At 40.7% G+C, this 27,497-nt stretch overlaps 1 protein-coding gene across 1 annotated transcript in view; it reads right to left on the bottom strand.

Annotated features, from left to right (window-relative positions):
• Positions 1-3,583: 3,583 nt before the first annotated feature.
• Positions 3,584-27,497, bottom strand: part of MOB4 (MOB family member 4, phocein) — a 36,089-nt gene continuing 12,175 nt past the window's right edge. The window contains exons 3-8 of the mRNA XM_089692699.1: positions 24,816-24,916; positions 19,296-19,338; positions 10,250-10,336; positions 9,269-9,348; positions 7,993-8,104; positions 3,584-5,253 (exon numbers count right to left, since the gene is read on the bottom strand). Of these exons, the coding sequence (XP_089548825.1) occupies positions 5,122-5,253; positions 7,993-8,104; positions 9,269-9,348; positions 10,250-10,336; positions 19,296-19,338; positions 24,816-24,916 (555 nt within the window). The 3' untranslated portion in view covers positions 3,584-5,121. The remainder of the gene's footprint in view (positions 5,254-7,992; positions 8,105-9,268; positions 9,349-10,249; positions 10,337-19,295; positions 19,339-24,815; positions 24,917-27,497) is intronic.

Below are 27,497 nucleotides of genomic sequence, written 5' to 3'. Positions count from 1 at the left end.
ACAGTTGCAAGAAAAAGTATGTGAACCCCTTGGGATTACGTGGAGTTTTGCATGAATTGGGCATAAAATGTGCTCTGAACGTCATCTAAGTCACAACAATAGAAGAACACAGTCTGCTGAACATAATACTACACAAACATTAGATGTTGCCATGGTTCAATTGCACATAACATGTAAACATTCACAGTGCAGGGAGGAAAAAGTATGTGAACCTTTGGACTTAATAACTGGTTGACCCTCCTTTGGCAGCAATAACCTCAACCAAACATTTCCTGTAGTTGCAGATCAGACCTGCACAACGATCTGGAGTAATTTTGGACCACTCCTCTTCACAAAACTGTTTCAGTGTAGTAATATTCTTGGGATGTCTGGTATGAACCGCTCTCTTAAGGTCATGCCACAGCATTTCAATCGGGTTGAGGTCAGGACTCTGACTGGGCCACTCCAGAAGGCATATTCTGTGCTGTTGCCGCCATTGTTTTGTTGAATTACTTGTATGCTTTGGGTCATTGTCCTGTTGCATCACCCATCCTCTGCGGAGCTTCAGTTGGCGGACAGATGGTCGTACGTTTTCCTGCAAAATGTCTTGATAAACTCTGGAATTCATTTTCCCATCAATGACAACAATCCGTCCAGGCCCTGAGGCAACAAAGCAGCCCCAAACCATGATGCTCCCTCCGCCATGTTTTACAGTGGGGATGAGGTTTTGATGTTGGTGTGCTGTGCCTTTTTTTCTCCACACATAGTGTTGTGTGTTCTTCCCAAACAACTCAATCTTGGTTTCATCTGTCCACAGTATATTTTGCCAGTAGTGCTGTGGAACATCCAGGTGCTCTTTTGCAAACTTCAAACGTGCTGCAATATTCTTTTTGGACAGCAACGGCTTCCTCCGTGGTGTCCTCCCATGTACTCCATTCTTGTTTAATGTTTTCCTTATTGTAGATGTGTCAACAAAAATGTTAGCATGTGCCAGAGATTTCTGTAGGTCTTTAGCTGACACTCTGGGATTCTTCTTTACCTCATGAAGCATTCTGCGCTGTGTTCTTGCAGTCATGTTTACAGGACGACCACGCCCAGGGAGAGTAGCAACAGTGCTAAACTTTCTCCATTTGTAGACAGTCTGTCTTACCATGGACACATGAACCTCAAGGCTTTTGGAGATACTTTTGTAACCCTTTCCAGCTTCATGCAAGTCAACAATTCTTCATCGTAGGTCTTCTGAGAGCTCTTTTCTGCGAGGCATGGTTCACATCAGACAATGCTTCTTGAAACCAGTAAACCCAAAACAGGTGTGTGTTTTTTAAGGGCAGGACAGCTGTCAGCAACACATCCAATATCATCACACTGATTGGAGTCAAGGCTGGCTCACTCCTGGCTCCAATTAGCTCTGGGAGAAGTCATTAAGCTAGGGCCTCACATACTTTTTCCTCCCTGCACTGTGAATGTTTACATGTTATGTGCAATTAAACCATGGCAACATCTAATGTTTGTGTAGTATTATGTTCAGCAGACTGTGTTCTTCTATTGTTGTGACTTAGATGACGTTCAGAGCACATTTTATGCCCAATTCATGCAAAACTCCACGTAATCCCAAGGGGTTCACATACTTTTTCTTGCAACTGTAGCTCTCTCAAGACCTTTGCAGCCTTATTGTTGCAAAACATACTGATGGAATTGGTTACAGAAGGATTTCTAAACTTCTGAATGTTCCAGTGAGCACTGTTGGGGCCATAATCTGGAAGTGGAAAGAGCATCATTTCACCATAAACTGGCCACAACCAGGTGCTCCTCGCAAGATTTCTGACAGAGGAGTGAAAAGAATCAGAAGAGTTGCCCAACAGCCAAGGACCACTTGTGGAGAACTTCAGATAGACCTAGAATTAGCAGGTACAATTTAAAAAAAAACAAAAAAAACAATGCACAGTCGCCACGCAAGACTCCATTGCTGAAGGAAAAGCATGTTGAAGCTCGTTTAAAGTTTCCTGTACAACATTCATACACGCCTGTGAAATACTGAGAGAACATAGTCTGGTCAGATGAGCCCAAAATTTAACTCTCTAGATGCTATAATACACACCATGTTTGGAGGTCAAATGGCACTGTACATCACCCTAAAAACACCAAACAGTTTGGAGGTGGGAACATCATGGTGTGGGACTGTTTTTTAGCATACGGTACTGGCTTCATTTCATTAAAGGAAGGATGAATGGAAAAATGTACCATGACATTCTTGATAAAAATCTGCTGCCATCTAACAGGACAATGAAGATGAAATGAGGGTGGACATTTCAGCAAGACAATGATCCCAAACACAAAGCCAAGGAAACTCTCAATTGGTTTCAAAGAAAGAAAATAAAGCTGCTAGATTGGCCCAGCCAATCACCTTACTTGAATCAAAATATCCCTTCTAGGACATCTGAGTGGTGACCAGGGATTGGAACACTGGAGTTAGTGCTTGGATTATACAAGGCTGGCTGTAATACATGCATCTGTATTTTAGCCCTCTGTTGAGTACATAAGGATGGTACATGGCTAGTGACAGGGTGAAGAAGTTCTTTCCTTTTTTCCTTGCACCGTTTTTGGAAATTATAAGAATTTGGACATACACTTTATGGATTGGACATTTATTTTTCAACACTGCTTGATTATTTTCTATAATATCGGTTCATTTATGAATATGGATTGATTTTTAATTTGGACATTGATTATAGGATAGTAATTGGAGGTGATTTTTTGCACATATACGATTTGAATTAAATTTTTGTATCTCATGTACTGAAGATTTTTCACTCAAAAGGTAATTTATATTTTAATCTAGTGTTATTTAGCGTTGACTATTTTTTCCTGTAGTATTCCCCAATGGCAAAAGCCTCTTAGCATGCTAATACGTCCTGCCAAACTGCAAAAATGGTTCAAGAACAGTTTGAGGAACACAGAGTTTAAGGTGTTGACATGACCTCCAAAATCTCCAGATCTCAATCCTTCAAGCATCTGTGGGATGTGTTGGATAAACAAGTCAGATCCATGGGGTCCCCACCTCGCAACTTACACGACTAAAAGGGGTCTGCTACTTACGGCTTGATGCCAGATACCATAGCATACCTTCAGAGGTCTAGTGGTGTCCATGCCTCGATGTATCAGGGCCATTTTGGAAGGAAAAGGGGGGCCAACACAATATTAGGTGGAAGGTCATAAGGTTATGGCTGATTGGATCAGTATATATACATACATACATACATACATACATACGCACATATTCTGGTGAAAAGGACTCGCTAACACATGCTTCACCCACTGCCTCCAACTCTATGATAAGGCCCATTAGGTGAACGAAGTGCGTTAGTATGGAATGATCCAGGCAAGATTTGTTTAGTCTGTGTGTATAAATAAAGTATATTGGGGACAAGTGGATTACTTGGATTGTGACCAGGTTTTGCTACTATAGAGCATGCAACTGCTATTTTCATTTGCGCTCTTTCTATATATGCATTTTTCCCCGTTAATACTATTCCAACCCTTTAAAATGCACTACATATATTATATAATCATCTTATTTAAAATAATATCCAGGAACACTCTGCTGTTGAGCTGAGAAAAAAAACTACTAAATAAAATATTTATTATAAATGATGCACAATTACAGGATCTGTAACAGAGGACAATCCACTGCATGCTACAGTACTTTTTGTGAAATATTAAAACATTTCATTCTCTTTAAAATGAAATATTATAGTATTTTGATAATATGTAACGGTAAATACTATTGAGTGCTAAAAAATATTGTTAAAGCTATCCCTTTAAAGGTCTACCGAAAACAAATTGCATTGCAAGATTTGGAACCTAAAGGCTAAAAAGCGTCAAAAGTTGCTAAGAGTCACTACTTGCTAAAATTCACCTGATTACACTGGAGCTAGAAGATTTTAAACTTAGCTCAACCATGTTACTAACATCTGTTACAATTAATTACTAATTAATGATTGCTTAAGGCTGGCCATACATGATACTTTTTTTTTTCATTCAGCCAGCAGCTTAAAATGAAAAAAAGAGCCGATTTCAAGGTGGATGTCTTGTACTCTAACATTCAGGAACCTCCTCTGTCGGCAGAATACAATGATCATTGTTGCCAGCTAAAGCCAGAGGTACTGATCGTTCAGGGAAAGACCCGTCAGGCTGGTTGTACACGAGTTGGTCAACAGATTATCTTATGTACAACCAGCTAGACCATACATGAACCAGCCAAATTTCAATCCAAGTATGCGCGGCTTAACAGATAGAGCAGATGGCTCTCTAAGCTACAAACATGCAGTAGCATCTTGTAGTAATCTATCACACATGAGTACAGCCTTGTGCGATTATGCGACACTGACCACTACTACACGCTATTTGTGTAGCTTACTTCTCAGGGAGCCATTAGCTACATCTGTGTTAGAATCAAGTGCTATTGCTAGCTATTAAATCGCTAGCCATTTCAGTAGCACAACTGAGCTAGTAAATTCTGCTGTGTAGCTCAAGCTTAATGAGGTGGCCATCAACAAGTGGTTAAATCTTTCAGTAGCAAGTTTAAAACTGCCTTTGTAGTTTAGCCCCAAGGACCAATTAACGGGCATTATTTACAAACTGAAACCTGAATTGACAAAAACAAACTGGATATTGTGTGGAGTATACAATGATAAAACAGTTTGATTCCTATTATTTCAGGCTATATTTGCAAATGTATCTAATTTTAGAGCCTATGGGCTCAAACAGCTTGCCCTGCAAATACATTTTCTGTTAGCCTTTACAAGATATCCCTTTTCCAATATTTCTGCTTTTTTTTTGCGCAACTACAAGGTACTTAACCAATACATATTTGCTTCTTTCCAACATGGTAAAACATAATTTCACTTGTGATCAATATCTTAACAAAACATATTTGAAGCTTAAAAAAAAACAAAAAAAACCCTCAAAACAAAAGCAGTCCCTACTATGTCAAGAAAGTTGGAAAAGGCTGATAACTACTGCACTAGAAGACATGATACAGAGTTTTCTTGATTTAAAAGATATATACAGTACAGATTTGTTAATAGCTGTATCAATTCATCAACAATAAGTTCATGTTGGATTATCTGAACATGAATATAATTATGCTTCACTTTCCCTGGCAGATGAACTTTGCACTTCTTCATCCAAGAGAGGAACAATCAGGTTATCTTTGGACATAAGGTTATATTTCATCACAAACTTTGTGAAGCGATGACACAAAAATGTTTCATTCTATAAAAGGGGAAAAAAAACAACATAATTCAACATCATATTCTAGTACTTGAGATACAGCAGTGTATAATAATACAACCATAAAAGTCTACTTTTCACAAAATGTAGTTTCTCAGACATAGCTTAAGTTTTTTTAATATAAAATATAGGAGGTTTACAAAACAGCTGTTACACCACATGAAAGAAGAGTTTCCCTTTAAATTAAGCTGTCCATAGACGTTTCGCTTTATTACGTTTAGCCTGTTGAGTGATCAAAAAAAATGTAAGATTCCTCCATCCATCTCATGGTATGATTCCCCCCGCCAGCACACTATATTCTAAGAGCACAACTGGTCCCACAATAACATGTTACACCCTGAATATGGGTGTAACATGTTATGAAAGGTGATCTGATCCTTTAACCACTTGCCCTCCAGACAATTTACCGCCCTTCCTGACCAGGCCATTTTTTGCGATACGGCGCTGCGTTACTTTAACTGACAATTGCGTGGTCATGCAACGCTGCACCCAAATGAAATTTGTGTGCTTTTTTCCCCACATATCTTTCTTTTGGTGGTATTTGATCGCCTCTGGGTTTTTTATTTTTCGTACTATAAACAAAAAAAGACCAACAATTATGAAAAAACAACAAACAATATTTTTACTTTTTTTTTGCTATAAAACCTCAAGTAAAATTAAAAAAAAAAAAAAATCAAAATTGCATCATAAATGTAGGCCAAAATGTATTGTGCTACATGTCTTTGCTAAAAAAAAATCCCAATATGTGTAAATTAATTGGTTTACGTGAACGTTGTAGCGTCTACAAATGGCGATATATATACTGGATTTTTTTTTTCAATACTAGTCAGCGACGTATAGCGGGACTGCGGCGGGCATTCTGACACTGGGGGGAGGGGGGGATTGACTAACTGCCACTGACATCCCCAGTGGCACGAATACAGTGATCAGTGCTAATAAAAAGCACTGACACTGTACTAATGACACTGAGCAGAAAGGGGTTAACATCTGGGCCAATCAAAGGTTTAACTATGTGCCGTTTTACTACCTGTGCTGTGTGTGCTTTACTGTGCAAGCATGCTTCTTTGTATTGCTCTGCTATGCAGAGCAATACAAAGCAGCATACTGGTGCTGACAGGGGAGAGATCTGTATTGTTTACATACAGACCTCTGCCCTGTCAGTGTTCCTCGGCAATCGCCAGGTGCCAGTGGAGAATCTCCGGCCGGGACCCAGTGATCGACAGCTGTAGCCGCCAATGGCGTGCCCCCTACCCGGAAATGCAAAATCATGTATATCTACACGTGATTTTGCGCAGCCCTGCTGGTCCTGTAGCAGTAGTTCTGCTATAGCGCAATCGAGAAGCAGTTAACTGAACCACAAACACAACTGCAAAAGCAACATTCATACCTAATAGAGTTCCACAGAATCCATATTGTCAGTACTTGATTTGTAGTTCATGGGAAGAAAATGGAAAATGTATCTGTCAAGGTGACCAGTCTCAACAATATATAATATGTGTGTGGTGTGGTTTCCTTACCACAACACACATGCGTTTAGTACACCGGATCAAACCGCCCTAGTATGAATGGGCCTCAAGATCAAAACATACCTTTGTGCTTTTTTTCTGATGCATTTTACATTGAAATCAAAAGAAATGCATCAAATTGGATGTCATTACACTGTATATTGCATGTCAACACACATTAATGTGCATGGTGTACGTAGATATGCATTTCAACACACATTTTCATGCATTTCAATGGTTACTGCATCAGTTCAAAACACAAATCGTTTTTCCTGTTTTAAAGAACAGGATGCTATAATCTGTTTGTTTAGGAATTGTGAGGCAGGTGTCCAGTAAATTCAAACTATTATGAAGGCAAAGAAGGTCTTTAAAATGAATATATTAGGCATTTCTATTATTTTGTCTGTCTCCTGTATATCAAAGATTGAAAAAAACATTCGTCCATTTCTAACTATTTTGAAATATTATTTGATCACATCTGTTTGTCTGTTCCAGTACAATGAAAAGGAGCTGAGAAAAGATAACAGTATTACATAGTGAGGTTGAAAAAGATACTAGTCCATCTAGTTCAACCAACAAAAATTATTAATTTTAGATATTACTACTAGAATGGAAGAGAAAACCAAAGAAGGGGGAGGAGCAGAGAGTGCCAGTGAGGGACCACCAAAGAAAAAGGTAAGGGACCACTTTGTGCAATACAATTACACAGAGCAGGTAAGTATAAACCTCTTTTTGTTTGAATAAAATAGGACTTTAAGAGAACGTTAACCTGAAAAGATCCAACATGGCTACAGTCAGCAAACTGAGATAAAAAACCATGCAAATCCAAAAGAATGTCAATAGGTCTTAGATGAGGTTAATTCAAAAAAGTAGGACTAAATTGTGTGAGACATTAATGGTCACTCTCAAGGTACAGAAAAAGAAAGGGAAATGACAGACATTTATTTGCTAATCTGTTTTGGAAGCACACCAACACAAAAGCATACAAACATAATCGAGTATGAAAGGCTAGAAATTCTACTTTCAATTATAAAAATAATTGAAAAGGTAATCAAGATTGTGATCTGTATTTAGTTGAGATGTGTGCAAAATAATACTGGGTTGACATTTTTTTTTTCTCAGGCTCCATTCATATACAGCTAGTTAATTATATGAATTGAGGACAAATATTTTACGCATCATTGTTTCCTTGTAAAAAAAATAATGAACTACATACCTCATATTCATCAAAAATTTGCCGATGATGAAAGTAAGCATGTGAAAATATTCTATAAATCCTACGGCACACTGATCCTAGTTTGGCAACAGATGATTCCTTTATGCTAACCCTGTGGAAACAACATTCATTTACTTTATGGAAGAAACATTTTCTAGATTTTACATACACACAAGTATTATCCATAACAACTTCAAGCAAATTAAATGTTTATCCTTTTTTTTACACAAATAGAGCTTACTTTTGGTGGTATTTGATAACCACAATTTTTTTAAATTTTTAAAATTAATAAAAAAAAAAGCTAACATTTTGAAAAAAAAGTGTCCGCAGTCTCTGGTCATCCCCTGTACTATGTCCGCAGTCTCTGCTCATCCCCTGTACTGTGTCTGCAGTCCATTGGTTGAGAATATTTTTTTTCTTGTTTTTCTCCTCTAAAACCTAGGTGCGTCTTATGGTCAGGTGTGTCTTATGGAGCGAAAAATACGGTACATCATAGTAAGAAAAAATAAAAACAAGTGTTTTGGGGGTAAAAAAACTCCATCTTCGATGGGGCTTAGGTACTCTAAGCAGTGGGACTCTTGGCATGAAAATGACCTGGGATGATTCATAATGGTTTGCAAATACCCTTGGATCTTTGCGTGTTCTCATGCTGCACAGCAACCTGAGCCCTGGCAAAAGAGAGTTTGTTTTAGACTAATCCGCGTTGGCTGCTGTGTTCTCTGACTACAAACTAATTTTATTTCATTTTATCATTATACCTTGTTGACTCTTGTTGTTTGGCCTTTTCATTAGCCTTATATACAGATTCTAAACTATGAGCTGTCCTCCCTTCCCTAAGGGGTGTCCCCATTTTGTGGAGTGCTGTCAAACAGGAGCCAGTGTGCCTAGTTTTAACTTGACTGATCCACTGAAAATCTGTCTCCATTACCTCTTTTTCACTTTTTTTAGAATATTACCAGAGAGCTCCACTTAAAAGTAACTTACAGAGCTGTAAAAAAAAAAGTACTTTACAGAACTGTAAAAAAAGTTAAAATAATTTTTTTTAAACAATTACTTGTACCGATGTAAGTTAGTGTCAACTGACTCCCATTCTTTCAGGTGTCAAAGCAATTCATTTACAGATTACATATAAAAATTACTACATAAATGTCAATGAAACTAAATGGTCATTTGTTTACCTACTCAGATTGAAAACAGTGTCAGCTAATTCTGTGTATTAAAAGTAACATCTGAGTGCAGCATGGATTAACTAGTTTCATTCATCTTAAAAACTTACCTGCTTGGGAAATATTTATTGCTATTCAAGAGGCATGCAGCACCATCAAGTGTATGCCTTGTGTAATCTATGGCAGGACACTAAAACAAAAAACAACAAAAACTGCTTAAACACTGAAAAGAATAAAATGATATTGGTTGCAATAATAAAAAGCCTTTATGAAAAATCTGCTCTAAAATAAATTACAAGAATAAATGGTGGACTCTGCATTTCCTTGGTCCTTTTATTAGCTATCATATGTATTATTACTGTAGAAGATAAAAAGGGCACAGCATTTGATGTGTTACCAATAGCTACCATCCAGGTTGCACCTTTCATTTTTATGAGCAGTCCCAAAGCAATCAAAAATACAAAACATATCCATTTGAAGAAATTGCCCAGTTTTATTAGCAGTAGACCCACAGTGCAACAGGTTTGCTTTTAATACCAGACTTTTATGGATATCCCAAACTTCGATATGAGCTACATGTTTTTTTGTTTTTTTTTTTTTACTTGGCTGAAAGTCTAAAGCATCCACTAAAACAAAGCATAAACAGACTAAGTCAGGTGTCAGGCTACTTCAGGAAGTGGAAGTAGCACTCATATTCTCCAAGCATTGCAAAAAGGAGCCTGTACAGAGATGTGATGAGTAAGCAAAGTGTTCTGGTCAGCCAAGAGAGTGACAACAAGGTGATATACAACATATGCAGTGTGCAAACTGGGTACCATCTATCCCCATATCATGCAGAAATAGTTTCAGAAAACCTGTAAGAATAGATATATGGCCTTACATTACTGACTTGGAGCAGGATCAGGGCCGTCTTTCTGACTTTCTACCTAGTGTCAGTACCTAGCAACACACATGCAGAATAGACGTTCATACATATTTAGACTTTACTGGATCATGCTTGCTCCAGGTCAATGGAGCCTTACTTCAGTTTTTTCAGTCCTTTTAAAAAGCACTCTGCTTGATAAAACAGTATAGTAACAAGCCAGACTCACCTCTTTTGGTGTTTTATGAGCTGCGCAAAGAAATATCCATTGTTCTGTTGCCGTCATTTGGGTGCAAGAGTCAGGATGACATTCAGCCTATTAAATAAAAATAAACATTTACCTTACTTCAAAGACATAAGCTGATGTGTAAAGGAGTATATAAACCACAACAATGAACTTCTCTAATTTTTCTCCCTTTAGATCTATTAAAGTGATACTAAAAGGTTCCAATTTTTTTTGTTACAATAACAAATATGTTATACTTACCTGCTCTGTACAATGGTTTTGCGCAGAGCAGCCTCGATCCTCCTCTTCTTGAATCCCCCGCTGATGCTCCTGATTCCTCCCCCGTTCCTCCTCCTTACCCTGGAGATACTCTGCTCTCGAGCACATCACTGGATCGAGATCGGCCTCAAATAAGTATTAGGTAGAGCAGAGAGGGAAGCTGTATATAGAAGGTTTTTTTTACCTTCATGGAGGTAAAAAACCTTCAGCCTTTACAACCACTTTAAAATTTACCATTGAAAGTTTTGTTACATCTATCTGATATGTTCAAAAATATATCAGTTGATCTTGTCAGCTAATTACTTCCTGTGCTCTGCTTGCACTGCATTCTTATCAGTTACAATAATCTGATGGCTATAGACCCCCGCCTCCCTCTGTTATGGAGAAGAGGAGAGGGAGAGGTTTTTTTTAGTCCTGCTCAGTTTTTGTTGTTCAGATGCAGTGGGGTCAGCATGATCACCCCCAAGACAGGAAGTGTGTTACTGGTATAATTACCAGAAAACAATAAAAGGAAAAAATCCTGAAAAAAGAAAACCCATGCAGCCAAATAACATTCTGGTTTTAGGCCCTGTTCACACATACTGCAGTGACCAGCATTTTATCACAATGGAAGTACAAGGACATCATAAATCCTGGTATAAAGTCCGAAACTGCCTTTACTCTCATGTTTGGGTAATGGATACACTCAATAGCACCTTATCCACCACCTCCTCAATATAACTAGAGCAATCACAATGATTAGGGCTGCTATACTTGACATGCTGTTTGCCAATGCCTCCCAAAAACAAAAATGTTAGTCTGTCCTATCCTCCTGACCTCCTATGGGCAGCCCTCTCTGGGAACAAAACCCCCTGTTTGCTACAGGCAAGCCAGTTATTTCTGCCTAGTGTTTCAGGAGTAAGGACCTAGATCCCTGCTGGGACCTGTGGTTCCATAGCTTTTTTCCCTGTGGAGATCTTCAGTCAACTGTCGGGCTGAGCGACTGGCTGGATAATCTAGATCCAGTGGTTAACCCAGTTTGGCCAGCGCACGCAGATCTTTAGCCAAGCGCTGGGTCCATGCGACATGGCCGACAGCTCCCACTTTAGTGGAGATGAGGATCTGTCATGTGAGCATTACCCGCACCCTCAATAGGATTGGTAAGTAGATGACCCCTCCCTTCCCTGCCCGAATGCAGTGTGGAGCATGGGTACTCCCTGCATTGGTCGGTCCAATTGGGCCTCATGTACAGAGCCACCCCTTCCCTCCACCACCTGTTTTCAGTACCTGGTTTGATGGCTAAGGGACCTGGTTCTTTCCCTCTTGACATGCCTAGGTGACAAGAGTGGTTTCTCCTACTTACCCTCGGGTGTACTTTGTGGTGGATCTCTCCCTGGGGTCCAGGGTATGCATGTGTCTCCATATACATGGGATTTGGCCAGCAGCCATTTTGCCCAAGCCGAGGCGGGCATTTTGCCTGTGACTGGCACCCATGTAAAAGAGGCAGGATGGGCAGCCATTTTGTAGGAGTCCATTTTCCCATATTGTATGGGAGCAAGCTGCGGAGGTCATTGGTGCCCATCTTGTTTTCACTCAGACATGTGGCTGATGAGGGGGTGGTCCCAGGGAACCAACTTCTCTATGTGGTCAGTCTAAACTGGGGTACCCGCCTCTCTGCTGGGTCAGCCTAGGGGTGTCTGCTTTGCCCTCCCTTATTGGGGTCCCACTTTCTGGCAGTACTACTGGGGTTTTACCTTTGCCCTTAGGAAGTCTCAGGACCACGCCTCGCCTCCGAATCCCCTACAGACAGCGCCCAGTCTCTCGGTGTCCTTTGTCAGCACTTCTGGAGTTGTGTGTGTCCCGGGTGGAGGCGGCCTACAGTTGTAAGGTGAGCAAGAAACGCCCTCCAGTGTACCTTGCATCTTCAAACATTTCTGAGCCAAAGTTAAGCTTTGCACCTTTTGAAGATCCCTCAGAGTCCTCAGATGAGGAGGACGAATCCTCTGTCTCTGTTGTCGCACAGGAGAAGGCACTAGTAACTGCACTAATTACCTCTGTGCATGAGATGCTAAAAATTGAGGAGACAACATAGTGCCTGTCCCTTTTGGGACACACAAGCTGGCTAGGTTTGCTTAAGACTTTTCCTTACCCCGCATAGTTTGACAGATTTGTTTACAAGGAGTGGGAACGTCTGAAGTGTACCTTTGTGGTTTGCAAACAGTGCGCGGTCTTTCTAAAGAAGTGGACCTCATTTCCTGTGGTGGATTCCCCAATGTCTAGGCTCAATAAGGCCACAGTAATCCCGGTTGAGGAAGACCCTTCCTTTTGCTCCCAGGGTTTGGCAGACAAGGGAGCCAAAGCGCTTCAAGACTCCTGCGGGAGGTACCAAGCATCCCTGGTCCCAGAAGCCTGCTGATAAGTCCTCTTCAGCGTTAAGGTTTGCTCCTACCAGGCTTGTGGGAGGAGGGGGGTGTCACCTTTGTCAGTTCGCAGGCCCGTGGACCTCCCTAATTTCCGGCAAGTGGGTCCACGATTTCTGTCTCAGGGTACAAGATAGACTCACTCTCAACCCACAAGCAGGAAAACGATGTGATGTCAGAGAAAATAACCTGCAAAATGCATAGCATTTTAATTTGCATAAAACGTGTGTCAACAGTCACATAAATGCCCGTCAATGGAAAGCAATGCACATCCATTTTTTGAGCATTTTTATGCACTTTATGTGTGGACAGGCAGTTTTAATATAACTTAGGATTGTACAGCATTACTGAGAAGCAGTAATGTTACTTTATATCTGCTCTTCAACATCCCAGTAATATAGCCATTCATACTGTTCTCTCTATTGTTACTCGAACTATACACTGAACCCCCATATAATCACACTTTGAAGACTATAGATTTCCCTTAAAGCAAATATCAAGGCAAAATAAAAAATACATGCCCATTTGACTTTAGACCTTTAAACATTCTACAAAAAACAGGTGAATGCCTGAATGTGCCAGACATATAGTACACTTCTACCTTCCTCTTTGATGTGACAAGCCAGCTTTGAATTCCAAAGCATGTGTCATCAATCCAGCCCAGTTTATTTTTTACAGATATATGTCCCCCTTTTTTTTTTTGATAGGTTAGAAGGAACTCTTCATCCTCTTTCCCCTTCATATACCAATACTCCCTATTTGTAGTACACCGGCAGTGATAGGCTCACTAAATTTAAAGTTATTAAACAGATTAAAACAAAACACTTTTAAATGCTATCCCCACTCCAGTCGATCCTAAACTCAGCGGCTAGACTCATCCACCTCACCAACAGCTCCACATCTGCCTCCCCCCTCTGCCAATCCCTTCATTGGCTCCCGCTTGCCCAACACAGCAAATTCAAACTGCTAACTCTGACCTACAAAGCCATTCACAATGCCGCCCCGAACTACATAACTGACCTGATACCCAAATACTACCCTACCCGTGCCCTCTGCTCCTCACAGGACCTCCTACTCTCTAGCTCCCTGGTCTCCTCCTCCCACGCCTGATTGCAGGACTTCTCCAGGACTTCCCCCATCCTCTGGAACTCCCTACCCCAATCCATCAGACTGTCACCTACCCTCCTCACCTTCAGGCGCACCCTGAAAACCCTCCTCTTCAGGGAAGCCTACCCCAACCTCACCTAACAACTAACCTCCACTCCTCCCACCACTCCATCCCCTACAGCCATCTCCTCCTGTACCACCTTCCCCTCCCTCCTAGATTGTAAGCTCGAAAGAGCAGTGCCCTCAAACCCCTCGTGTAGTGTATTGTTATTGTCCCCCTTGCTACTGTAGTGTACTGCTAATGTTCTGTCCCCCTTGCTACTGTACAGCGCTGAGCATACCCTTTGGCGCTATATAAATACTGTATATTAATAATAAAAATAAATGGTCTAGAAGACCAAAAAGAAAGAAAAAAAAAAAAAAAAAAAAAAAAAAAAAAAAAAAAAAAAAACACAGAAGCTCCTTGTTAGGGTTTACATACACTTTAAGCAATCAAAAAAGGAGACAGGTATCCATAGTGACAACCAGATCTATCTGTCCCCACACAATGACCGAGCAAAAAAGCCCTCTTCAGCTTTTCATTCAGACTAATTCAACACTTCTTTTGAGGCAAGCACAGTGGAAGAACTATTCATGCTGGAATGTGCTGAATTCTCTGCGATACGCTTTAGTCACATTGTAGTATTCTGCATCAGTCTTTCCACAACATCTACACTAATTGTTTTTCGCTTGCACCTTGCTCTCATGTCTTCTAAATATCAGATAGTGAAAGTACTACATCAGGCCAGCAATACACATGGGAAAGCATTCTTAATTTCCTAACAGGTATTGGAGTGGTCTTCCCTTTTAAACTGTTCTCTTTGCAGTGCAAAATTTCTGCAATATACAACCCAAATTTCAGAAAGGTTGGGACACTGTAAAATCTATATAAAAACAGAATGCAATGATTTGCAAATCTCAAATCCACATTTATTCACAACAGAAAACATATTAAATATTTAGACTAAGAAAATGTACCATTTAAAAAAAAAATCAAAAGAGATAATTTTGGAGCAACACAACTCAAAAATAGTTGGGGCAAAATAAAAGCTGGTAAAGTAAGTGGTACTAACAAGGATAAGCTGGAAGAACATTTTGCAATGATTTAAGTTAATTGGCAACAGATCAGTAACATGACTGGGTATAAAAAGAGAACCTTAAAAAGAGTCGGACTGTCTCAGAAGATGATTCACCAATCTGTAAAAAGCTGCATCTAAAAATTGTTGAACAATTTCAGAATAATATTCCTCAATGTAAAATTGCAAAGACTTTAAATATATCATCATCCACAGTACAACATATCAAAAGATTCAGGGAATCTGAAGAAATCTCTGTGGGCAAGGGACAAGGCCGAAATACTGGATACCAGTGATCTTCAGGACTTCAGACAGCACTGCATTAAAAACAGGCATGATTCTATGATGACATGTGTGAAATTAACTCGCGCCTAAAATATTATTATATAATCCAAATAATGAATGCTGCTGTTCATAAGGTAAAAAAAAAAAAAACACCAAACAAAAATAATATTACAGCGCAAAAATTTTACAAACAGTGATTATACCAACAGTGATGAAATATGAAATAATAATAAAAAAATAAATAATAATAAAAAGTCCACTGTCCCAAATAAACGATGATACAGTGTTCCAATCAGAGAAACGATGCCAAAAAAAACAAGTCAAATGTGTTCCTTAAATGATATCCCCACACCATCCGTGATCACCTTCCGGTACAATCCACACTCACCAGATATGATGGACTCTTAGCTTGTATGGCTTAAGAGTCAAATAAGCTTTTATGGTGAAGTGTGTTCCCCACAATGGACCAAATCAGAGAAGAAAATGCTTTCTTGATAATCTCCAATGACCACCAGGAGGACAGATGAGATGCAAAAAGACAATGGGGACACTAATAGTGTAGTACTGTAATGCTCTTTAATTAAATTAAAACCAAAGCGCTATTGCACTCACATTTCACAAGATAAAAAGAAGCCTTAAATGATATAAAAAAAACATTTCCACATCAGTAGGTATTTGGATCAGCAACAATTTATGGCTCCCACATCGAAGGGTATTAGACCGGCAACTGTGCGGTTCCCACATCAAAAGAATACTAAGACCAGCAAGTGTGCGCTCCCACATCAGCAGGTGAAAGACCAACAAAGATGGCTCCACAGTGCCGCGAGTAGAATGTGCTCCACTCACTGGACGTGACGTCACAGAGCCTTCACCGAAACCTACGTCGACACGTTTCACCCTTCCTCCAGGGCATTCTCACAGACCTGTGATGGACATCACTGCATGGGCTCAGGAATACTTCTAACAAACCCTGTCTGTGAACACAGTTCGCTTTGCCATCCAAAAAAGCTAGTTAAAGTTGTATCATGCAAAGAAGAAGCCATATCGTAACATGATCCAGGAATGCAGCTGTCTCTGGGACAAAGCTCATTTAAAATGGTCTGCTGCAAAGTGGAAAATTGTTCTGTGGTCATATGAATCGATGGTATTCTTTTTGCCATCCATGGGCACCTCATGCATCTTTGGTGGTATGGGGGCAATGGAGAGGGCAGCTTGCACATCTAGAAAAGGCACAACAATGCTGAAAGACCTACAGGCGAAACTCGAAAAATTTGAATATCGTGCAAAAGTTCATTTATTTCAGTAATGCAACTTAAAAGGTGAAACTAACATATGAGATAGACTCTTTCCCTGCAAAGCAAGATAGTTCAAGCCGTGATTTGTCATAATTGTGATGATTATGGCTTACAGCTCATGAAAACCCCAAACCCACAATCTCAGAAAATTCGAATATTGTGAAAAGGTGCAATATTCTAGGCTCAAAGTGTCCCACTCTAATCAGCTAATTTAGCCATAACACCTGCAAAGGGTTCCTGAGCCTTTAAATGGTCTCTCAGTCTGGTTCAGTAGGAATCACAATCATGGGAAAGACTGCTGACCTGACAGTTGTGCAGAAAACCATCATTGACACCCTCCATAAGGAGGGAAAGTCTCAAAATGTAATTGCAAAAGAAGTTGGATGTTCCCAAAGTGCTGTATCAAAGCACATTAATAGAAAGTTATGTGGAAGAGAAAAGTGTGGAAGAAAAAGGTGCACAAGCAGCAGGGATGACCGCAGTCTGGAGAGGATTGTCAGTAAAAGGCCATTCAAAAGTGTTGGGGACTTTCACAAGGAGTGGACTGAGGCTGAAGTCCGTGCATCAAGGGCCACCACACTCAAACGGATTCTGAACATAGGCTTCAAATGTCGTATTCCTCTTGTCAAGCTGCTCCTGAACAACAAACAATGTCAGAAGCATCTTACCTGGGCTAAAGAAAAACAGACCTGGTCTGTTGCTCAGTGGTCCAAAGTCCTCTTTTCTGATGAGAGCAACTTTTGCATCTCATTTGGAAACCAAGGACCCAGAGCATGGAGGAAGAATGGAGAGGCACACACTGCAAGATGCTTGAAGTCCAGTGCGAAGTTTCCACAGCCTGTGTTGATTTGGGGAGCCATGTCATCTGCTGGTGTTGGTCCACTGTGCTTCATTAAGTCCAGGGTCAACGTAGCCGTCTACCAGGAGATTTTGGAGCACTACATGCTTCCTTCCGCAGAGGAGCTTTATGGGGATGCTGACTTCATTTTCCAGCAGGACTTGGCACCTGCCCACACCGCCGAAAGCACCAAAACCTGGTTCAAGGACCATGGGATTACTGTGCTTGATTGGCCAGCAAACTCGCCTGACCTGAACCCCATAGAGAATATATGAGGCAATGCCAAGAGAAAGATGAGAGACAAGAGATTGAACAATGCAGAAGAGCTGAAGGCCGCTATTGAAGCATCCTGGTCTTCCATAACATCTCAACAGTGCCACAGGCTGATAGCTTCCATGCCACACCGCATTGAGGCAGTAATTGCTGCAGAAGGGGCCCAAACCAAGTACACATGCATGCTTATACTTTGCAGAGGTCCAATATTGTTCTATGTACAATCCTTGTTTTATTGATTGCATGTAATATTCTAATTTTCTGAGATTGTGGATTTTTCGGTCTTCATGAGCTGTAGGCCATAATCATCACAATTATGACAAATCACGGCTTGAACTATCTTGCTTTGCATGTAATGAGTCTATCTCATATATTAGTTTCACCTTTTAAGTTGCATTACTGAAATAAATGAACTTTTGCACGATATTCTAATTTTTCGAGTTTCATCTGTATTTAGGTTTTGGAGCAGCATGTTCAGGTAAGAATGGGACAACATTTCTCTCCCAAAACTCCAGCAACTGGTCTCCTCGGTTCCCAGATGTTTACAGATTGTTTTGGTAAAAGAAGAGAAAATGCTACACATAAACATGGTGAAGACGGCCCCGTCCCAACGTTTTTTAGGACTTGGGGTTGCACTTTGCCAACTTTTTGTTGTATCTCAACTTTTTTGAGAAGACTTGTTGCTGCTATCAGTTTCAAAATTATTTTTTTTTTCTTCAAATTGTACATTTTCTCAGTTTAAACTTTGATATGTTTTCTATTTTGTATTGTGAATAAAATATGGGTTTAGGACATTTGCAAATCACTGCATACCATTTTTATGGAGATTTTACAAAGTATCCCAGCTGTTTTGGAATTGGGGTTGGAAATATTCTGTAAGGGAACAGGTTCAACTGGTATTGACAGCAGTAATCATGCAAGAGACAGGAACACCCAGGAACAGTCCAAACTGGTTTTTCCTACACGTTTATTCATGAAGGCAGCAAAGCATCAATGTAGGACAGCTTTGTACAACATGTCCATAGCATAAAACAAAGTAAAACCCCTGTTTGTCCAAGTCACTAACTAACCTCAAGTCAGGTCCTGACTAACAAGGTGCCCCCTAATGGGTTCTCTAAAACAAGCAGCAAATGTACCTTCCCACCCAGCGACAGGCTATCACTGCAGAGAGAGTCAGCCTCTAGCATCATTCAACTCAAATGTAACAGGCCCATGGGCAATATTGAGGTCTGATGTGGACCTAAGAATAATGCTGTACAAAGCCTCCAGGCTCCAGAGCCCAGAACAGAACTTATTAAGATTTTGAGTAAACAACAAAGTTCCACAGCAGACAACTTCTGGCGTCCCTCACCATGTGTAGATGAGAAACCTCGGTATACACCATCTAAAATCCTGCCAGCCAGTTCCTCGCAACACTCACACATTTTTGGCAGTTGCTAGAAGAAGGTAACATATTACCTGAAGTTTAACAGCAAGTCCATTGAGTTCAAGACAGAATTGCCTAAAAAAGATGAACAAAAATTAATAAGCTATATAAATAACGGATCAGGAATCTCACTATTGAGAATGCAAACAGCTTTAAAAACAAAACTGAAAGTCTCCCAATCCCCACCCCAAACAAAAGTACTGGCTGGAGTTCCACTTTGGGACTATTACAACTAGACAAAAAAAAAAAAAAAAAAAAAGAGGAGTAAAACAAATAATGCAACCCCACCTGCCTTAGAAGGCCCCTTTCACACGGCCGATTAATTTTTCAGGCAGACCTGATTGAAAGGGTCCATACATTCCTATGGACAGGCAGGGTGTAAACAGACATGTGCCCGTTTACACATGCCTACCTCCTATGATCCTGTCTGCTAAAAAAAAAAAAAAAATGGAAGGCAATCTATTCTCTTCTGTTTTAGGCAGATTGGATAGTAGTCGGGTACAAAATGGACAGTGGAGTCCATTTGCTCCCGGCTGCCCATAGAGTAGGGCAGGCTCTGTCCATGTCCGCTCTCTGTCTAGTCTTCTCTGATTAGTAAAATATCTGTGAAATGATCATCTGCTGACTGGAAAGAAATCTGTCCCATGTGAAAGGGGCCTAAGTCGGGGGTCAGCAACAAGTAGCTCGCGATCTACCGGTTTGCTGACAAACCATCCCAGAGGATCAAAGAGAGTGTAATGCAGAGTAACTACTTGTAGGGAGCAAGAGCTGAAGAAGCCAATGCCTCCTCTGTAGTGCTGGTTCCTGACCCATGTGGAGTGATATCAACTGCACTCCACCTCCTATCCCGGCTAGCGGGCTCCAGAGTGGTGACAGCAGTGGGAAAGAAGAGATATTCAGGTCACTGGGCATAAGAGTAGAGGGCGGCTTTAACGCTGATGCAGTGCAGTATACCTGCAAGTTTGGTGCGCTTAGTCATAAACTTCAATTATATCCTGCAGGTTAGGCACACTTTATGAAAGCTTTCAGAAAGTACACCACACTTGCAGGATATAATAAGTCTAGAGCAAAGCTCAGCTAACCCAGGAAAGTTGCAGATGCACTGCGCTGCAGGTAAATCGCAGCATATCAGTGTGAAAGCAGCTTTATAGGGGGAAGAGTAAGGGTTCATTTACATTTTCAGTTTGTGGGGTGGTAAAACCCCATAATTAAGATGCATCAGCCCCGCTCCTACCCCACACCTTTTAGCTGCAGTGGCCAGGGGTGTACACGTCGCAGCCACGGCAGGAGTTATACGCACTGTCATGGTTGGTGGGTGAAGCACCTGCCAAGTATGACCCATTCAAGTGAATAAGGCTGCTCTGCAAGTGCCCTGCAACCTTGTGCATTATAGCAAACAAGGGGTTAAAGCAGGCAGCGATGTGTTGCTTTCTCACCATCTGTAAAAACCCCTTGGACCCCCCAGAAGCATGCAGTTGCGGGGCTCTTGCAGAGTGGCACCATTTTGAATGGGTTGTGCTTGGCAGGTGGAAGCACCCACCAAAAGGATCAGGGGGTTTCTTTCCTGCTGCGGCATGTGTACACCTTTTATGCTGCCTCAGTAGCTAAAAGGGAGGGTGGGTATTGGGTGAGGTAAAACCACGACTCAACCACAAGGTTTTACCACGCCCAACTTTACGTGCAAACGTGTCTTAGGGTGCTGCTGCTGAATGCAACTAATTCAACTAATGCAACTAATAAAGTATGGAGTCAGATGACTCACACATTGGTAGTCTTCAATGTATGTATTGTATGTTCTATCATTTATACAGCGCTATTGGTTTTTGCTTAAACATGTGCAATAAACAGGCATATTATCTGCAATACTCATACAGTGCCTTGAAAAAGTATTCATACCCGTTGAAATTTTCCACATATTGGCATGTTACAACCAAAAACGTAAATGTATTTTATTGGTATTTTATGTGATAGACCAACACAAAGTGGCACATAAAATTGTGTAGTGGAAGGAAAATGATAAATGGTTTTCAAAATTTTTTACAAATAAATATCTGAAAAGTGGCATGCATTTATATTCAGCCCCATTTACTCTGATACCCTAACTAAAATTTAGTGGAACCAATTGCCTTCAGAAGTCACCTAATTAGCAAATAATCTCAGTATAAATACAGCTGTTCTGTGAAGCCCTCAGAGGTTTGTTAGAGAACATTAGTGAAGAAACAGCATCATGAAAACCAAGGAACACACCAGACAGGTCAGGGATAAAGTTGTGGAGAAGTTTAAAGCAGGGCTATAAAAAAATATCCCAAGCTGTGAACATCTCCAGGAGCACTGTTCAATACATCACCTGAAAATGAAGAGTATGGCATAACTGCAAACTTACAAAGACATCGCCGTCCACCTAAACTGACAGGCCGGGCAAGGTGAGCATTAATCAGGGAAGTAGTCAAGAGGCCCATGGTACCTCTGGAGGAGCTGCAGAGATCCACAGCTCAGGTGGGAGAATCTGTCCACAGGACAACTATTACTTGTGCATTCCACAAATATGGCTTTTATGGAAGAGTGGCAAGAAGAAAGCCATTGTTGAAAGAAAGACATAAGTCGTCCCATTTGCAGTTTGCTAGAAGCCATGTGGGGGACCCAGCAAACATGTGGAAGAAGGTGCTCTTGTCACATGAGACCAAGACTGAACTTTTTGGTAGGGATGCACCGAAAGTTCGGCGGCCGAAACAGATCAGCCGAACATATCGGCATTTTACTGATAGAAAAGATGTAGCCGATACAGAGGGCTGTGTGTACTGCAGATGTGAGGGGGGGGGGGGCAGCTTTTTAAAGGCAGGAGAGGAGCAGTGTATACAGTGAGCTACCGCTAAGTGTCGCTGCCAGTTTTTAAATGTACTTACCGGCTTTTCTTTCCCTTCGCTATAGCTCCAAAGAGCTATCGTTCTCCCCACCGCTAAAGGAAACACGGGGGGTGTTGGGATTAGGAGAATGACAGCTCATTCTTGGAGTTATAGTGAAGGGAAAAAAGCTGGTAGTTACATTTAAAAACCGGCAGTGACATATAGTAGCAGCCAGTGAGAGAGACTCAGTGTATACATTGCTCCCTAACTGTATACACTGCTTTTCTCCTGCCCCGTCCTTGCACACATTGCCCCCTCCACCCCCTCCCCCCTACAAAGTCAACCTGTCACTCATATACTATCACATACAGGACTATTGGTCCCCTATGTGATAGCAATAAAATCATAAGTTAAAAAATTATTTAAAAAAATACAAAAACATTTGAGCCTCCCCACATATGCACACATTTAGGTTTAGATTTTTGGCAACGTGCATTCTGAATTTTCGGTATGGTTTTGGCACCAGAATTTTCATTTTCGGTGCACCACTACTTTTTGGCCTAAACACAAAAGGCTATGTGTGGTTAAAAACTAACACTGCACATCACCCTGAACACCGTGAAACATGGTGGTGGCAGCATCATGTTGTGGGGATGCTTTTCTTCAGCAAGGACAGGGAAGCTGGTCAGAGTTGATGGGAAGATGGATGTAGCCTAATACAGGGCAATCTTAGAAGAAAATCTGTTAGAGTCTACAAAAGACTTGAGAGTGGGGTGGAGGTTTTAGCACGACAACGACCCGAAACATACAGCCAAAGCTACAATGGAATGGTTTAGATCAAAGCATATTCATGTGTTAGAATGGCCCAGTCAAAGTCCAGACCTAAATCCAATTGGGAATCTGTGGCAAGGCTTGAAAATTGCTGTTCACAGATGCTCTCCATTTTAGCCAAGAATGGGCAAAAATGTCACTCTCTAGATGTGCAAAGCTGGTAGAGACATACTCAAAACGACTTGCAGCTGTAATTGCAGGGAAAGGTGGTTCTACAAAGTATTGACTCAGGGGCTGAATATATATGCACGCCACACTTTTCAGATATTTATAAAAAAAAAAAAAATTTGAAAACCATTTATCATTTTCCTTCCACTTCACAATTATGTGCCACATTGTGTTGGTCTATCACATAAAATCCCAATAAAATACATTTACGTTTTTTGGTTGTAACATGACAAAATGTAGAAAATTTCAACGGGTATGAATACTTTTTCAAGGCACGGTATACTCAAATAAAAATTAAACAGGATTCAATAAAGTGTCCTTTGTGCTTCAAAAAAAGTCTCTCTGTGCATATAAAGTGTCCACATGCTTTCAATTTTTCACGGTATAATGCACAATGCCTTCAAACTTAAGTGTCCATGCTCAAAAAAAGTGCTCCATTTCCAACAATCAGTGCAATAGTGTTCCCAAAATCCTCCGCCATAAACATAAAACACTCACCAGATTTATATGACTACCTATCGCAGGCGAGTCATACAACGCTTAGTATCATGGATAACCACCAACAGACTTCTCGGGCCAGCTGTACTGCTTCCTTTTAAATGTCTCACACAACATGGAGAGAGAGATGGAGGGAGACTACCATAGTGTGAAATCTTTAAAACCTTTTCTCTCTTAAAAACCATTTCCACAATGCCCACTCACATTGTTATGTGCACACCAGGATAAAAACGCATGTTACATCATAAGCATAGGGATAACATAGATCTGGCTCTAGGCTCTCACCGCCACCTTCTCCTGTATTAACCACTTCCGGTATCGCTGTGTGGGATGACGTACTTTCCTGCTATGCCCCGACGCGGCATTTATTCTTCCTGACGTTCTCAAGAGGTCTCCACACAGCGTCACCCCACACAGCGATACCGGAGTGCTTAATACAGGAGAAGGTGGTGGTGAAAGAGTCTAGAGCCAGATCTGTGGATTTCAGGAACAGTTTGGCACTGATTGTTGGAAATGGAGCACTTTTTTGAGCACAAACACTTTACTAAGTTTGAAGGCATTGTGCATTATACTGTGAATAATTTGAACAAAGGACACTTTATTGAATCATGTTTAATTTTTATTTGAGTATATGAACATTGCAGAGAATATGCTTGTTTACATCACAAGTTTAACTTTTATACATCACTATTGTTTTTTGTTTAGAGTATATTGCAGTACACACCAAACTGAGCATATGCATAGCGTCTCCACATGATATGTCTTATCAGGAGATAAGAGGGGGGCACTGGAAGAAGGGGAGGATCAGAGAAGTCAGGATCAAACAGCCTTTTTACACAATTCAGAGGATTAACCCCTTAGGTTCCACAGTGAGTGTAACAAGCATGCTTTACTGCATATACAGACTGATTTTACTGTTGTGGGTTTAGTAACACTTTAATGTACTGTATGTTGTCCTGAAGTCAGTTTAGGAGTTTCAATTACCAAGAAGTGTACAATTACAGCGATTTGGCAGAACAAAATCCTAGTATAGGCAAGCCACTGACAGAATAACAGTTACTGCCCAAATAAATTAACCAAGCACTACCAGTTTCAAAACTGCAGTGAATTGTTGCTTCCATAAATCTGGTCTTGCACTAATTACAAAATTTACGGGTTTTCATAAAAGGCATATGAATGTCAGCTTTCACAGAACAATTCATGACCACATACCGAAGATGTTCATACTTCCACACTCCTTCATCTTGGCCTTCTGGGGGCTCTAAAATTCGATCAATGTTTGAACAATCAGTTCGTATGTTCTGCTGGATGTACTGCAAATAGATATTTTAAAAAATTAACATAACAACACTACTTTATGATCTGCTTTTTGTACAAAGGTTTGGCACTTAAAAATAGAGTACACCAAGAAAATTATTATACAAGGTAAAAACATGTAAAGGGACTTGTAAAGAAAAATGCAGATAGCGCCTATATGCAATTCATAAAAGGGAGGTGTGCTTTTTTTTCTAGAAATTGGGTTGGTAGAGAATACTTTGACTGCATGTTAGGTCTGAGAAAAAGGAAAAAAGGGGGCAGCTCACAGGCTTGGATGTTATGTTTGTGTCATTAAATGATCTTGCAGTCTATTAAATAATACTATGTAATTTAGAGGACAATTTCACTACTGTACTCCTATGGATGGCTGTATCATGCAATGGAGCAATGACCCAAGTGAAATTATCCAGTAATGAGAAAGACACATTATGTTCAGTGGTCTCCCTTTCTATCAGAGGAGTATAGATCTAATCTGACCCAATTAAAAAAAACAGGGCATTTTTTTTGTTTTACAGCAGTTCTGAAGTTAGATTGTTTTCCAGCATAGCAAAACTGAAGATGTGAGCTAAGTAGGCAAAGCATGTAGTCACATGTTTAGTTCACAGTTCAGAAAATAAGTCAGATGCGCATGGGTGGGTAAATACTGATGCAAAGAAGCATCAGTGTTTATAAGAGCATGGCCACATACAGCCGTTTACTTGTAAGACAAGCAGTGCGTGACACATGCGACTCCCTGGGAGCAAGAAAGCACAGGGAAATTACACTATAAACCTATAAAATGCCTGCAAAAGCACTGTGTGCATGAACTCTAAAGCCCGGTACACACTGTAATTTTTTTTTCTTTGCTTCGTTTAACCCGGCGGGTTAAAAAAAAAAAAATGGGACAGATATGTGTTCTAGCATAATCGATGTGGGTGCTGTCCTGTCTCCCCTGCTGTGCTATTGTACTCTGACAGGGGGTCTCCCCTTTGCCAGAATACATTTTTCAGTGCTTGCAGCCATTGGCTTATTGGCTGCTGGTTTTCCAGCATGTCCCTTTGACAAAAGCTGGTTGTCAGACCGGCTTGTCAAACAGACTGCTGTACACGCTGACCAAAAGTTGTTCAGTTCCTACTGAACCAGCTTATCTTCGGACAGTGTGTGTGTACCCAGCTTTAGAGGGGTTAAGTTGTGGAATGTAACAAACAATAATGGAATTAACCACTTGCCCTCCAGAGGATATACCCCCCCCCCCCCCCCTTCCTGACCAAGCCATTTTTTGCGATACGAAGCTGCCCTACTTTAACTGACAATTGCACGGTCATGCAACACTGCACCCAAATGGAGCTCTCTTTCGTTGGAATTTGATTGCCTCTGTGTTTTTTTTTTTGCGCTATAAACAAAAAAAGACCGACAATTTTGAAAAAGAAAACCAAAACAATATTTTTTACTTTTTGCTATAAAACATATCTGGTAAAATTTAAAAAGAGAAGAAAAAAAAACAAAAAACAAAAAACACATTTTGTCGTAAAATTTAGGCCAACATTTTGGACAAAAATAGGCCATATTCTGCTACATGTCTTTGCTAAAAAAAAAATCCCAGTACGTGTAAACTAACTGGTTTACGTGAAAGTTATAGAGTCTAAAAATGGCGGTATATATACTGGATTATTTTATATTAGTAATGGCAGCAATCAGCGACTTATAGCGGGACTGCAGAGATCATTCTAACACTGGGGGGAACTAACTGCCAGTGACATCCCCAGTGACACTAATAAAGTGAACAGCGCCAATAAAAAGCACTGACACTGTACTAATGACACTGGGCAGGAAAAGGTTAACATCTGGTGCGAAGAAAGGGTTAACTGTGTGCTGTTTTACTAATTGTACTGCGTGTGTGTTTTACTATGTAAGCATGCTGCTTTGTATTGCTCTGCTGCTATGCAGAGCAATACAAAGCAGCATGCTGGTGCTGACAGGGGAGAGATCTGTATTGTTTACATACAGACCTCTCCTCATCAGTGCTCTTCGGCAACCACCGCATGCCGCCAGGGAATCTCCAGCTGGTACCCGGTGATCAACAGCTGTAGCCAATGGTAGCACAGGTAGGGCGTCACGCGTGCCCCTTACCCAGAAATGCGAAATCACGTGTATATACGCGATCCTGCACAGCTCTGACACCCTGTAGCAGTAGTTTGGGAAGCAGTTAAAAACAAGTCTGGATCATTTTTCATCTTAATGTGTTACTAAACCCAGGACCCTGCATTCACTAGATCTGGTCTCCCACTGTACACAGAAATGCAATTATTTTAGTAAATATCAACTGCTAGATACCTTTTCTCATTAGCCGTTAGAGCAGTCTTGTGACTTCTATCAGTGTTCAGCAGAGCACTGGTTAAAGCTTGTAGGAGGAGTTTTCTTTCTGCTCTAGGAGGAAGCAGAACCCCTGACCTCGGTCTGGACAGTGCTGATTGACCCTGTGCTGATCACATGCACTCTCCCAAGAAAAAAAAAAACCTCTCTAGCAATACACACCAAACCGAGCATGTGTATAGTGTCTCCACATGATATGTTTTAAAAGGAGATAAGAGGGGAACA

This window comes from Staurois parvus, unplaced genomic scaffold (genome assembly GCF_062004578.1).
Source record: "Staurois parvus isolate SC_StPar_1 unplaced genomic scaffold, SC_StPar_1.0 ptg000601l, whole genome shotgun sequence".
Lineage (NCBI taxonomy): Eukaryota > Metazoa > Chordata > Amphibia > Anura > Ranidae > Staurois > Staurois parvus.
The sequence above is the reverse complement of the archived record's forward strand: the minus strand, read 5'-3'. Positions and strand labels throughout refer to the sequence as shown.